General features: G+C 34.0%; 1 protein-coding gene across 5 annotated transcripts; it reads left to right on the top strand.

Moving 5' to 3' along the window:
- The first annotated feature begins 70 nt into the window (after positions 1 to 70).
- EMB2423 (telomere length regulation TEL2 family protein) lies at positions 71 to 10,260 on the top strand. Of its 5 annotated transcripts, none has more exons than XM_090294980.1 (14): positions 71 to 360; positions 488 to 516; positions 604 to 706; positions 819 to 990; positions 1,144 to 1,329; positions 1,461 to 1,596; positions 3,506 to 3,782; positions 4,826 to 5,034; positions 5,369 to 5,467; positions 6,503 to 7,035; positions 7,281 to 8,047; positions 8,277 to 8,475; positions 8,941 to 9,140; positions 9,617 to 10,260. In XM_090294980.1, the coding sequence occupies exons 6-13, from the start codon at positions 1,503 to 1,505 to the stop codon at positions 9,091 to 9,093; spliced, it is 2,331 nt and encodes a 776-aa protein (XP_090151106.1). In that variant the 5' UTR covers positions 71 to 360; positions 488 to 516; positions 604 to 706; positions 819 to 990; positions 1,144 to 1,329; positions 1,461 to 1,502; the 3' UTR covers positions 9,094 to 9,140; positions 9,617 to 10,260. The 5 variants fall into 5 exon arrangements, with proteins under 5 accessions (XP_090151106.1, XP_068481226.1, XP_090151108.1 ...); XM_068625125.2 differs by having other exon boundaries at positions 1,448 to 1,596; XM_090294982.1 differs by lacking the exons at positions 4,826 to 5,034; positions 5,369 to 5,467 and having other exon boundaries at positions 144 to 360; positions 1,448 to 1,596.
- The last annotated feature ends 3,955 nt before the right edge of the window (positions 10,261 to 14,215 follow it).

The raw sequence follows: 14,215 nt of genomic DNA, 5'->3' as shown, positions 1-14,215 counted from the left end.
AATACTAACTTTTACTTATTTTATAATAAATATAATTTTATTTATAATTGCGATACTACTTTTTAGAATTAAACGACGCCGTTTAAATCAGCCCCAAGGTTTCGAAACGAAGTAGAGCACCTCGAAGTGCAGAAGCAGAGAGCAAATTCCCGGTGAAAGCAAAGTACCCAGAGAAACTCCGTTTCGAAAAATCGCCGATGGAGGAGGGTTCAGTGAAGAGAGAATTGGAATGTGAGGTGGTTAGCAACGTGGCTGAAGTGATTTGGGCTATACAGAACGCGAAGCACGTGGATCAAGTCATTTGCGCTCTTCATTCCATAGCTACTGCTCTCTTCCCCGTAGACCCTTCTCTTTTCTCAGGTTCGTTGGTTTTGTACCCTAACTTGAATCAAATTCTGCACTATCTGCACACTGTGAAGGAGCCTGCACTATTTCACTTGTTTGAAAGTGGATTTTGATTTTTGAATGCATGTTTCCATCGTGACAGATAGCATCGACGAGAGTTATCGAGATCAGGTCTGTGTTTTTTTTTTTTTTTTTTTTCTGGTAATTCGCCGTAGTAATGGCGACATATTCGTAAATTCGTGTTTCTTTCGTGTTCAGGTTTTCAGTGTCGAAGTTCCTACTGCAGAAAAACGAAGTGGTTGGTGGTGTGCGTTTTATCGAGGAACTGCTTTTCCTACACTTGCTAGGTTTCTATTACTTGGTAAGATTTTTAATTTTTATTTTCGCTTCCTAATTTTGAGTTGCTAAAAAATAATATTGCGTTTTGCTGTTCTTGTTTTTTTTTTTTTCATGCGATACGGAATTTCCTGCAGATGTTGCCTCGAACTGGCTGGGTTGTTTTCCCTTTTCGGCGCAGAAATATGTTTATGATGTTTTCTTTGTCCGTGGATTGATTACCGAGGTGCTGCAGATTTTGGTTCCTTTTCTCCAGCTGAATGCGGTTGATGGTCTAGATGTTAATGCCGTCCTCTCTAATTCTGAAAGGTATGGATGTTCGCATTGTGCAATGTCTTGGATGAAGTTTCTCTTTTCTTGAAAGTTATCCGCATGCTTGTGCTTAATTTGGTGTGAAGTGATAAGCTGATTTTATTTAAGGAAGGTGGGAAGAACTTATTCTGATTCCAACATTTATAACAGATTGCTTGTACTGTGCTTGCTTGAAAATAAAGGGGTGCTCCAGTTAGCAAGAGAGTTTGGTGGTTCTTCTAATTTGAGAAGCGCTACAGATGTACAAACCAAGATGGATGTATCAAGGGTGGCACAGATTGTTGCATCTATTCCCGACAAAGCAAGAATGAACTCATCGACTTCCTTGTCATCACAGTATCCTCCTTTTCTTTTCTTGGTTTATATAGTTTTTGGGTTCCATTGGTTGAATACCATCACGGTTTCTGAGTAACTTTTAAGCAATTCATATATTTTTTTCACCAAGAGTGTTCAGTGTGTTCTTCAAGCAGGTTGTTGTCCAATTACTCTCCTTGGCAGAAGAAAGAGAGATGGTCTTGCTAGACAATGTAGAAATGGACCAAAATGGTGCAATGTTTTTCGTAGGAGAAATGTTTTCTCGCATTTGTCGCCGTGGCTCTACTGGTAAATAGAAATTTTGACACTTCAACATTTTCTTTGAACTACATATATTATTAAGTATCATAATTTATTTTTGAATTAGTTATCATCCTTTGTGAAATAGGTCATTTTTTTTTCAGTGCCACAATATGTTGCAATTGCTGTACCTTTTTGTGAAAAAAAAAATGCTTGTTTTCACTTGTTATAAAGGTTATATAGCTTTCAGAAGATAGCAAGTGTCACATGGGTTATAGTTTGCAGAAGGCATGTTATTTAGTTTCTTATTTGCAATATTTGTCCGTGAGTTTTTTGACACAACTAAAAGAAGCTAGTGAATCAATTATCAATGTGAAATTGACATCAATACCAAGTGTGTAAAAGTTTGAATGCATTGTTGTAAGTGCTGTGACTTGCGGTTATGGACTACTGCAAGCTTGTAGCCTATTAAATGTTTGACATTTTTTATTCCTCACCTACATAGTAAAGATACCACCTAGAGGTTGTATCTAGTTTCCTTGGACATAACGTGATGTCACTTGGCCAACATTCCGAGTCTTAACCAATGTGTGAGTAGTCGTGTCCTAACTTAAACGTACCCAAAATGAAGTTCTGAAATCCCAATTGTAATCTTTGATAAATAACTTGACACTGATGTGAATCCATGTTAAGCAACACTTCTAAAAGGTTAAATATGTTGGCTGCTGGTGTTTTGAAAGTAGAATATATTAATTTTTGTGTTCTATTTAAGAGTAGTTATCTTGTTAAATTGCAAATGTGTGGACTAAAAATAACTGTTTTAATCTTGTCAGCATCAATGTAATCTCAACAATTCTTGATTTATGGAGTGTTCATAGGAAATAAAAAAATTATTGCAAGAGTCTGCTTTGACAATTATGTTTTTTAAAATAGATGACTCAGTGGTTAGATATCTCATTCTTTTGATGGCTTTAGGTCTTCTCTATTGGAATAGAAATGTACTATTTCATATATGTAAAATGCCGTCTTTAGACTTAGTTGTGAACTTGAGCTATAGCAATGGAGCAGTACACAGCCTCAAGCCACTGTGAGGTTTCTATTGCGGATTTCAGTTCAGCTGTTATCTTGGAAAATTGCAGCTGTTGAGGGTGCGATATTTTTGAAGTGATATAATACTTTTCTTTGCCCCTGTTTTTTTATTCACCATTCTGTTACATCATAAATATATGGGGTTTATTTTCTGACAAGAAATTGGAAGTTTGGCCTTGTATCGATGAAAGATGGAATGTGACCTCTGTTTTATGTCCGGCCACTAAACCCCTGCTCTAGTGTTGTTTTCACAGATCCTGATGTTCTTCAACATATGGCAGTGTTTAGGTCTCTATTCAATATTCACACATCTCTTTTGTTTTATCCTTTGGTGTCTGTTCACGTTGGGCACTGTAGCTTGCAGGTCTCTGTCTTTTGTGCTTGTTATTTTCTTTCTTCACACTTCATAGGTCTGTTCTCCCCTCCCCCACATACTCCTTTATAAAATGAGGTTTAATTATTAATTGTGAATGTTCTTACTTTGGGTATTTTTTATTTTATTTTTCGATTATTTATATATGTCTAGTATATGTTGATTATTTTGTATATTTAACCATTATTATAGTGGCCATCCTGCCCTGTGTTTTTATGTTTGGCCACTCCCCATTGTGATTCGGTCTAATAACCACGGTTTGAGAAACTGGAAACAAAATGTTGAAGTTGAGTGTCTTCTAACTATTATCCTATATTTAATGGAAAACACTGTAAAAACTGCTTTTTAAACTGCTGAAAGGGATAAATGAAGTTTGTGACCTGCGGTTATTTATGACTCTAATCCTGTGCTGATAGTGTTGTGAATTATATTTTAATTTTTGTCTGCTGTTTAGTGTGATCAAAATTGTTTCCTAATTCAGTCTCTTTCTTGTAGATCTTCTATCTAGTGAATTAATACCTGAAGTTCTAAGGCTGGTCAACAGCTGCTTATCATCAAATAATGATTCAGTTACTAAGGAGTTACTCGAGTCAAAACCTGACATGGTATTTTGGTCAAGAATAATGGAATCCATCAGTGATCCTTATACGGTGGAAAGAATCTCTGAGCTGATTTTGCAGAAGTTAGCTACTCAAGATGCAAGTGATGTTCAAGCATATTGGCTGATGTGGTTGTTATTCCATCGAAATTTTAAGCTTCAGGCTTCTGTCAGGTGACTAAAAATATCATTTTGTTTTGCTTTTGTTCAGGGATGATCTACAACCAGTCAATTCAAAATAGCAGCACGTAGTGTCTGACTCTGAAAAAGCTGTATCGGGTACTGGATGACCACAGTTTTGAAATTTTAAGATACACATTATATATCTGTGTGCTGAAAAATAAAATTAAAAACACTAAAATTAGAAACATTTGTAATTAGTGATCAAAAGTCAAAATTTGAAAACTAAATGCATATTTCAGTTCAGTGTACAAGAAAGAGACTGATGCAAAGGTGGAGGCAGTGATTGGTGTTGATCCGTGTGCTTGAGTGGATGAAGCAATTACCATACTTCAACTAGGAAGACAAAACCCAATTAGAAAATAATATAAAATATAGGGTAGACTGTAGGGTAGAACCCAGAAGAACAACAGACTAGAGGTTAGAATAGAGAGGTAGCAGATCTCTTTCATACCTTGAGATATCTGTGTAGTTCAGAACATGGCTGCACAACCTCATCAGAGATGACTTTGCTAAAAATGGCCAGAAAACACTATAAAGCTGCATTGTCGCTAGAGAAGGTGGGTCTGCATCATTGGAGAGATGAGTGGGGGTTTAGTTTTTGTGTAACTGAAGTGATGGTGACCAATAGGGTTCCTGACTCTGTTCTGATTAAATAAAAAAAGGGGACAGAATCTCAAGATTGTCCTGCTAGAACAGGAACACCAAAATGACACCACTTTAGGTCCGGGTAAGAGGTTTTTGCACTGGATGAGAGTCATGAATGCTACAGCCATTTTTTTAAGTTCAATTGTGGCTGGCTGCTAAGTCAAACAAGTACTCAATGATTTTTTTTGCCACATATGGGCTAAACCTCCACCATGCTGGCATTTCCCACCATTGACTACTATGGGGACACAACATGGTTGTAGGCATATTCCATCATAAGCACTTTTTCCTTTTTGTTTAATAACCTGTAATGAAATTTCAGTATTACTAACACTTTTTATATGCTTATGTCCCTTTGTTTTGCTATGTTCCCCATGTCTCCACCTCAGGTCTATGTTTGTTGACAAATTCCTGCTATGGAAAGTATTCCCTGTAAGCTGCCTGAAATGGATCCTTCAATTTGCTGTTCTTGAATGCCCACCTAGTACCTCATTATCAGAACATAATCGCCCTGGGCTTTTGAATACTGTCCAACGTCTGGTGGCAGTATGGTCTAAGAAAGAATTTGTGCAAACAACACCTATTGAGCAACAAGCTTGTATCCTTTTTAATTGCACCAGTGTACTGAAAGTGAAAAGCATGTGGAATAGAGGAATAAATAGCTTCCAGATTTGAGTTTAGAAAGGCTGATTTAGTGTATGAAGTTGCCTTCATTGTGGGGTTTGGGGAAGGGCAAGTTTATTGCTTTTACCCTTGTAAGTGGAAAGTCTATCTCCACCACTACAGCTCATCTTCACTGAGTTGCAATGTTGCTGTCAAGGCTCTTCCCTATTTGTTCTATATTGGTGCATTGTAGTTATTACAATCTCATGCACCTTCCTCTTCTGAGTATTCACTACCATATTTATTTATTTTTCCTATATCTATCTCAGACATATCTGCTGCACTAGGCCTTTCTCTGGAGACAATGTCTAAGGAGGAATTGGATGGAATGAAGAATGTCCTGCATTTGATTCTTCAAGGGGTTAGCTGTAAGAATCATTTACTTAATTGTCGGATGTTATTAGAGATGGAAAGAGGGATTATGTGGGATTGGAACTATTGCATATTGCCTACCATTAATCTTTCAGAATACTTTTAATAGCAGGCCCTACCCATTGGAAGAATGTGTTAGATCTGGAACAAGTTATGTGTAATATGGGGCCTTCTGGATATAGGGAATGATTCCACTTGAACTTGCTGTTTTATTCTGTGATCCTGCCTTCTCTCAAGTAAAATGTCAATCTTATCAAAATTAAGTTGTTATTTGAAGTATATAATCTGTAAAAGTTATAGGGCTTATATGATAGCTTTCCCAAATCTTCGTTTCTGTGCTAGATTAGTAACTTTTTGCTGTGTAAGAAAGTAAGCTGCTTTAAGAACTTTTGTCCAGTATTCAAGTGGTGCTAGTAATCTAGTAACCATTAATAAATTCCAATAAGAATTTGACAAATGTATTCAATTACTTGCCAGGATTGTTTTCCTATCTGATTCAACCTTTCTTTTCAGTTATACAAATAGTTTAACATATCACTCACAAAGTTTTCGTATTTTCTATCAAGACATATTCTGGAGTTTCATCAAGAAAATTTAATACTGCAAAACAAGATAGAATAGTTTGTACTAAGACTTTGATTGCTTTGATGAAATCCTGTTGTGGATCCATCTCCATCCCACTCCTAGTCAGAGTGATGTCAACTATCAACTTATGAATAGAAAGTGCAAGAAAATATTGAAAAGAAAAGTAGAAAGAGAAAGTTAAAGAGCAAAGAAAAAAAGAGAGGGTTTAAAACTAATTTTTTTTAATAAATCTCAATGGTAACTTTATGCGATACAAAATCCAAATTCTGATAACCAACAAACTCAGTATAACTAACTGACAGCTGTCAATGGAAATAAACTCAGCTTAGAAGCTACTGCATGTCCTGTGCATATACACTAACTCCGTAGTCCTGTAAATATGATTAAAATGAGTATTCCTATTTGCAGAATGAGTTGTTTTTTAATTTTTTGTGTAATTATTTCAGGTAGGTTGGAGAGTCCTAATCATTTAGTTCGAAAAATGGCTAGCTGTGTTGCTTTGGCATTGTCTAAAATTATTGATCCAAAGAACCCCTTGTACCTTGATGATAGCTGCAGTGGGGGGGAGACAATTGATTGGGAATTTGGATTCACTATCCCCAAGAAAGGGAATCTGGCTGCCTCAAATTGCGGAGAGAAAGGTATTAAGGGGACTAAAATATCTACAGTGTCAGGTCCAGAGGGGGACACTGATTCCCCTTCAAATAAAGGAAGAAGTATTCATGTAAAGGGTAAAAAGAAGTTATTGGACTTTAATGTGCTTGATCCAGATGAGATTATTGATCCAGCATCACTGAATCTTGAATCAGACGATAATGAGGAGGATGTTGACGATAGTGCAAGTGAGAATTCATATTCCTCAAGTGATTCATCTTTACAGCCATATGATTTGGAAGATGATGACTCAGATTTGAAAAGAAATTTTTCACAGCTGGCTGAAGTTGTTGCAGCTCTTAGAAAATCTGATGATGCTGAAGGGGTTTGTAATTTGCTCTCAAAACTCTTTTTTGTTGTATTTGATCATCAAACATGTCTATGCTTAATGTTTTTTTATTTCTTGTGAGATTTTTTTTTTGAATTACATGGTTTAATAATTACTGTGATTGCCAAGTATTATATAATTGATCTAGACTTTAGACTGAGAGCTATTAAAAAATCAGTTTATACTTCTCTCTTGTATCCTACTTTTTCGCTGAAATTTGATATTTATAAATTTTATTACAGGTGGAAAGGGCTATTGATGTAGCCGAAAAGCTCATACGAGCATCCCCAGACGAACTAAAACATGCAGCAAGGGATCTTACCAGAACTCTTGTTCAGGTTCGTTGCTCTGATATAGCTTTAGAAGGTGCAGAAGATTCAACTGAAGACAAAAGACAAAGAGCATTAGTTGCCTTGGCAGTCACCTGTCCATTTGAATCCCTTGAGACACTAAACAAGCTTTTGTATTCACCTAATGTAGATATCAGTCAGCGCATTATGATGCTAGATGTTATGACAGAAGCAGCTCAAGAGCTTACTGAATCAAAAATTTTGAAACCCAAACATCAGACTAGTTCCCTTATTTCCATTGTTTCCGATACCCGTCCTTGGTTCCTACCTAGCAGCACAGGGACTCCTGGAGCTGGTTCCTGGAAAGAGATCTCAGGTACTGGCTCTTTGTTGAATTGGTCAAATAGCTACGAGAGGGACCTTCCCCCAAAACATAATCAGGTCAAGAAAGGAAAAACACGCAGGTGGAGTCTACGATCTCCTGCACAACAAAACCAGATGGAGTATTCTCATAATAAGTTTCCCATGTATGCTGCTGCATTCATGCTTCCTGCCATGGAGGGATATGATAAGAAAAGGCATGGTGTTGACTTGCTTGGCAGGGATTTTATTGTCTTGGGAAAACTCATTTACATGCTTGGGGTTTGTATGAAATCTGTAGCCTTGCATCCAGAAGCTTCTGTACTGGCTCCTTCTCTCCTGAATATGTTAAGATTCAGGTACTGGCTAAGATATTAGTGTTTATTTAATTGCAAACAGTATGAGGATTGACATAATCTAAAACCTTAATAACCCACCACTCCAAAAAAAAGTGCCTGTGTTTGCACGTGCTAATGGAGTTGATAATGTGGTGTCCTATTGGTTGTATATGTTTATACCTCTTGCTGTGTTGTTTTTCTAGTGTGCTAAAGCAGGAAGACTTGTCACTTTGTGTTTTAACCCATGCAGAGAGGTATGTCATCACCCGGAAGCGTATGTGAGAAGAGCCGTTCTTTTTGCAGCTTCATGTGTATTGGTTGCCCTTCATCCTACATACATTTCATCAGCCTTGCTCGAAGGAAATGTTGAAATTTCTACTGGTCTTGAATGGATTCGCACATGGGCCCTTGATGTAGCTGAGTTAGACACAGACAAAGAATGCTATATGGTAAGCAAAAGAAATTTTGAAGGTTTTCAAAGAGGTTTAAATCCGTTCTGCCTTTTCTTACAAGCTTTTCAATTATATCTGCTTGTACTTTGGTCATACGAAAAGGTTTAGATTTTTATGCATCAGTTGACAGTTATTTTATGGTGCTAAGGTTGCAAAGATGTGGTTAGTTACTTAAATTATTGTCATGTCATGATACATCAACATTGGTCTCATTGTGGACTTCTATTTTCATATTTATTTTAATTGTTCATGACAATATATTTGCTTTTAAAATATTAACTGATAAGCATCTGTCAAGAGTTCTATCACTAACCCAGATAGCTTGTTATCCGTAGGAATTTTTACTCTTAGTCTTTTACATTCTGCTGTAGAGCTTTGCAAAGCCCCGTTGTCCTCTTCTATTTTTTGGGTTTAACTCCTGTTATTTTCCTGTTTCAAATAATTTTTTTTATTTAACTATAGATGGCTATGACATGTCTACAACTCCATGCCGAGATGGCTCTTCAAACTTCCCGAGCGTTGGAGTCAGCAAGAAGTTCACTCAAGGCAGGTCCTGCAATTCCATCCGATGCATCCAAGGTGACTATTAAAATTCCCTACTTAAATGGGGATTAAAGATGCTTCTGGCTATTGTGAGCGGCTTCTAGCCCAGAATATAAATTGTAAGTCGTGCTAATTATTTCTGCCATTCCATGTTAATTTAATTTTTTTCATCCATTCCTTGTTTTTCCTCAGGAATTGGTATATTTTAGGATTCTATATTGGTACAACACTAAAGTTTATATTCTGATTCAAAAACATTTGAAATTTATTACAAATATTTATTCTTACGCCTTTCTTATTAATTTTGAGGTTTTGGTCTCTTTCCACCAATTCCTTCTGTTGTAATATTGTTTTGGGTACTTGATATAATTACTCAACTAAAAAAAATCAATTTTATATAACTAACGAGTTTATACTTGCTTGATAAGAGAAGGGAAAGATATGTAGCATTTGGTCAACTTGATCGTTTCCTTCTTGGTTTTTGGTACTTAATTGAGGACATTCTTTCTTATTTCACAACGAATGTACGAGTTAACTTCTGTTAATAATTTCAACCATACTTATAATATTTTCTTGCTCTATTGAAACTATTTAGCTGGGCATGTACGTTGTCATAGAGAAGGTGTGAAGCAGAACAATAGTGGAGGCAAAATTCTGGAACTTAATTGTTTCTTAGATGATCAAGAAAGCGGATTACCTCCAGAAACAACGTGTGTAAGCAACCAAATCAAGTGTTGACTTGTGAAATACAGGAGACAAAAATTTCGAAGAGCATTCAAATAAGAGGAGTCTGATGGGATGCTGAAAATGCATGCATGGCAGTTACTGGCGAAGTGGAATAGCATATTGATAGCGGAAGGGAGGTTGAGCGTGAGATACTAAAATACTGCAACTGCAACGCACTCACTGTATATGCCTATGAAGGCAGTGCCATCCAACTGAAGCATGACCAAAGTAGAAGAGTGGCATTGTAACAGGTTGCGTTCCCATCATGTGTAACTTGCCTGAGATCCCGAGTATGTTTTTGCTGACAAGAAAACAGGCTGGAAGGATATAATGTGGGAGAAATTAGTCATCAACGTATACAGCAGCAGAAAATGCGTTCACGTTGTCACGAGTAAAGATGAAAAGATAAGAGGGCATAAAATTCTTCAGAGAGGAAGATGCCACCATACATGTTTGAGAGCTTCGACCTCCTGAGCGAAGAAAACATTTCTAATGATTCAAACATGTTAATAACAAAAACATACTTAGGTATTCTAATAAGCGAAAGTTAATGAACCAATTTTCCATAATTGTGTTTTGTTGTTTGTTGATTTTCGGTTTATAGATCTTTATTTTCTATATACAATAAAGTTGTGTGTTGAAGAGAAAAGTAGACTCCGTAACTCGTGTAAAGTATGCGTCTAATTTATATAATTTTATCTAGAGTTCAAATGTTAGAACTGCAACAGAAATTACGACACCTGATAATTTGTAATGTTACTTTGATAATGAAACTGAAAATTTGTAGTTACTTTGATAATTAATTGAACATTCTTTAATGATTGATCACATACACAAGATACACGTAATATCGAAAGTGTACGTTGCTCTAGCGGCAATATTGGAAGTGCTTCTCATGTAGTATTGAACGTGCTCATATAATATGCTAACAATAAGTACATTATAAGTTTTAAGGAAATTGACCATTTACTATGAAAGAGACTCCTTTTACGTTTGCAAAGAGAAGAGGGCAAATAAAGTCTATGATGATGCCCTTATATTATACAAAACTAGAACATGGATTCCTACCATACACGGATGAATTAAGTTTAGATAATATTTTGTAAATTTCTAAAAAGTATATTGATAGTTTGTTAATTTCTTATATTATTGAAAGCATGTTTTAAATAAGGTTAATTTCGGAAAAATAAATTTAATTTACTATATTATAATATTAATTATGGATTTATTCATTGATAAGAAGTACGTGATAACTGAATGTGCTCATGATTCAATATAATTTGTATATTTGAATTTTATAACAAAAATCAGACGAAAATGACATAATTAAGTTTGACTGCAACTCACATATTTTGTTAACGTCATTCTTATGGAGTTCATTCACTTAACTTTGCTAAAAATATTTCAAACAAAACTAAGCGAATGAATGAAGTGATATAACATTACGAACATGTATCTGGTTTTACATTAAAAACACATTTAAGTTGTTAAATTTAAGAACACTTATACTTTCGGCCTTTGAAGAAAACAACCATATTTTCGTTTAAATATAAAAATAAAGATAAAGATGTATTGAATTGTCGATAAAAAAAATATTAGATTAGATTTGTTATAAAACATTACGATATTATAATTATATATATTATAATGTTATACATTGACAAAGAAAAAATTACTTTAAGAATCATTCAAACGAAAATATAAATGAATTAAAAAAATATAAAGTTTAAGAAATAAATTAAAGATTATAAATAAATAGATATAATGTAAATAATTTATAAATTGGTATTAATAATATTTTTTACGAATTATTATAAAAACAATAAATAAATTATAAAATACAAAATTAATTATAATTGAAATAATAAACAATGATAAATTACAAAAATCCACACGAAGCAAACAAAAATAGATAAATTAATAAAATTTATGTAAATTAGAAAAAAAAGACCTTCCAGTTTCCAATACTACGCAACCAGAAACATGCAAAGGCTGTCCACGTTGTTTAAATATTGTACATAGAGATTTATGTTTTCTGTTTATATGAGAGCGTAGGTCTTTAGATGAAATAAGTGGTTTGTCTAGTAAGTTAAATTATGATTTTGACTTAAGATTTTTGATGTTGTTGACGTTGAGGGAAATTCACCTATAATTTTTTTTTACGCTAAAGTCATTAAAAATATAATAAATTATATATCATGAATACCAGAATTGAATGAATATTTTTTCTAAGATTGACTTATTTATAGAAGTTTTTGGATATGAGATTAGGTATTCAAAAAGATATTTAAAATAAATAATAAATATGATTGATTAAGAAATATTTATCATTTAATCAATTATTATTGTATAATAATCTTTGCATCTCATTTGATTGAATTATATCCGATTTGATTGAATTTTACTTAATTTGATTGAATTTTATATTATTATGCATATCTCTATATATCTTGAATACAGTTAGGTGCAAGTCCTCAAGTTCGGAATTTATAAAGAAGTACAAATGGATCGATTTGAGGGATGAAATGAGTTGTAGTATAACCTGTTTTGATTTTTTTTATCATAACTAACTATTAAGGTTGGTGTTTACATGATTCTCGTAAAGTTGAGTTTGTTTTGACTTTTCTAGTCAACATGTCATGTCTCATAACATTGAATGGAAGGTTTTCTTCTGTGAGAAACTGAAAGTTGTTGGACTTTCAAGTATTAGATTCCAAGTACTATTTGGGAAGTTATTGCCAACCCTTTTACCTCTAGGAATTCTGTAGAAGGGTTTATTTCCTTGTTCAACATCTATTCTGATAGTATAAGTGAATTTATTATGGTCGAGGCTTGTGACCTCAGGGATAGAGTTTATATGAAATCGAATACAAAAAAGGGGATTTCACCTTTGTGTACGAGTTCTTCTTCAACGAGCTCAACACACTCTTTCCTTCCTCTCCTTTTGAATGTCATATGTTAATGGCAAAGAATGTGTCTCTAAGTCAACCCCTCAATGCTGATGTATCGTGTTGCACGATTGTGGAGCTTGTCCATGTTGGCAAGGGGTTCACATAAAAGGTATTGAGGAATTTTCTCGGGTGGAGCTTTATTAAAAGTGTGTTCATATTAACGACTGGATGAAGGTAAGGTATATGAACAAATGTTTTCCAAATCGGGTCATGTATTGTCATAGTGTCTTGGCATCCCCTTATACAACATTGTGTAGAGTTGTTGACGTTCCGACTATAAGTTTGTAATCAGCAAAACGGGTTAAAAACCTCGCACAAAATGTGTCAAACAAATCAATAGAGTTTCTTGGTGTAGAATATTACCATTCTAAATTCAGCCCTGCCAAGGTAGTTAGAAATAACCTACAATGCAATCCCAAGTCATGTGAGAAGAGATTAACTTGAGTAAGGTATATCATGACATGGAACTTTGGGTTCGTCGTCCCACTGCATTTTTCTACACTTAACCACTTATACCTTTGAGGGAGTCGAGTCTTCATGACATCTATTATGAAGGGATGTAAACCTGCAAGATTTGCCTTCATCGCCTCATTCAATAGGAGAATTGATATTGCCTTAAAATGTTATTACTGATCATATCCAATGGATTCATTCTGTTTGTCAATGGATTCATTTATGGGATCGTGGATGATGAAACATCAATTTTGCTTATGGTCGGGGAATAGTTTTGCTTGGACCACACATTTGACATCAAATGTTCATATCGAAAATAACGTAAGTCTACCGAATTGGAAAAAGATGATTTACCTAGCAAGCTGAGTTATAATTCTAAGTTATGATTGTCGATGTGTTCGAAGACGACACCTCCAAAAGATTCTTTAACGTTCAAATCAATAAAAACATAATTTTTTTTATAAATATATAAGTGAATATAAGAATTGAGTGAATATTTCATGCGAGATTGATTTGTATTTATACACATTTTTTAGTTTGAATTTAAATATTCAAAAAATATTTAAAATACATAAAAAAATACAATTAAAATAATTATTATTATAATATAAATATTCGAATTATATAATTTCATATAATTTGAATAGATAATATCCAATTTGATTCAACTAAACTTATTTAATTAAATTTTATATTATTAGGTATATCTTTATGTATCTTAAATATTGATAGATAGATTTTCCTTTTTATTTTGGACAAATGTTTTTACTTATAACAATTAAATTCGGATATAAAAAAATTACAACAATTTACTAGCACATTTTTAATCTCATTGGTACACTTTAACATAATTGATTTTACTTTTGTGTCTTGCACTTAAATTTTAGCTGCTCTTCAAACCATTCACTAAAACCATAAGAAATAAGATGTTATATCGAAAAAATAAAACTAATTAAAAGTAAAGTGTAAGAACTCTGGAAAATATTTTTAAACATCATGAACACGAAGAAAAAAAATTTAAAATTAAAAGAAGAGAGCAATTAAAGCAGAACCTTTTTCAAAAC

The sequence above is a fragment of the Phaseolus vulgaris genome, chromosome 9, assembly GCF_051622355.1.
Source record: "Phaseolus vulgaris cultivar YP4 chromosome 9, ASM5162235v1, whole genome shotgun sequence".
Classification (NCBI taxonomy): domain Eukaryota; kingdom Viridiplantae; phylum Streptophyta; class Magnoliopsida; order Fabales; family Fabaceae; genus Phaseolus; species Phaseolus vulgaris.
The sequence above is the reverse complement of the archived record's forward strand: the minus strand, read 5'-3'. Positions and strand labels throughout refer to the sequence as shown.

Excerpts from the sequence above, each read along its gene's own strand:
- EMB2423 (XM_068625125.2), top strand. The coding sequence starts at position 198 with ATGGAGGAGGGTTCAGTGAAGAGAGAATTGGAATGTGAGGTGGTTAGC. Across the intron at positions 991-1,143 it reads GTCCTCTCTAATTCTGAAAG|ATTGCTTGTACTGTGCTTGC; the intron begins GTATGGATGTTC and ends CATTTATAACAG. Across the intron at positions 3,783-4,825 it reads AAGCTTCAGGCTTCTGTCAG|GTCTATGTTTGTTGACAAAT; the intron begins GTGACTAAAAAT and ends TCTCCACCTCAG.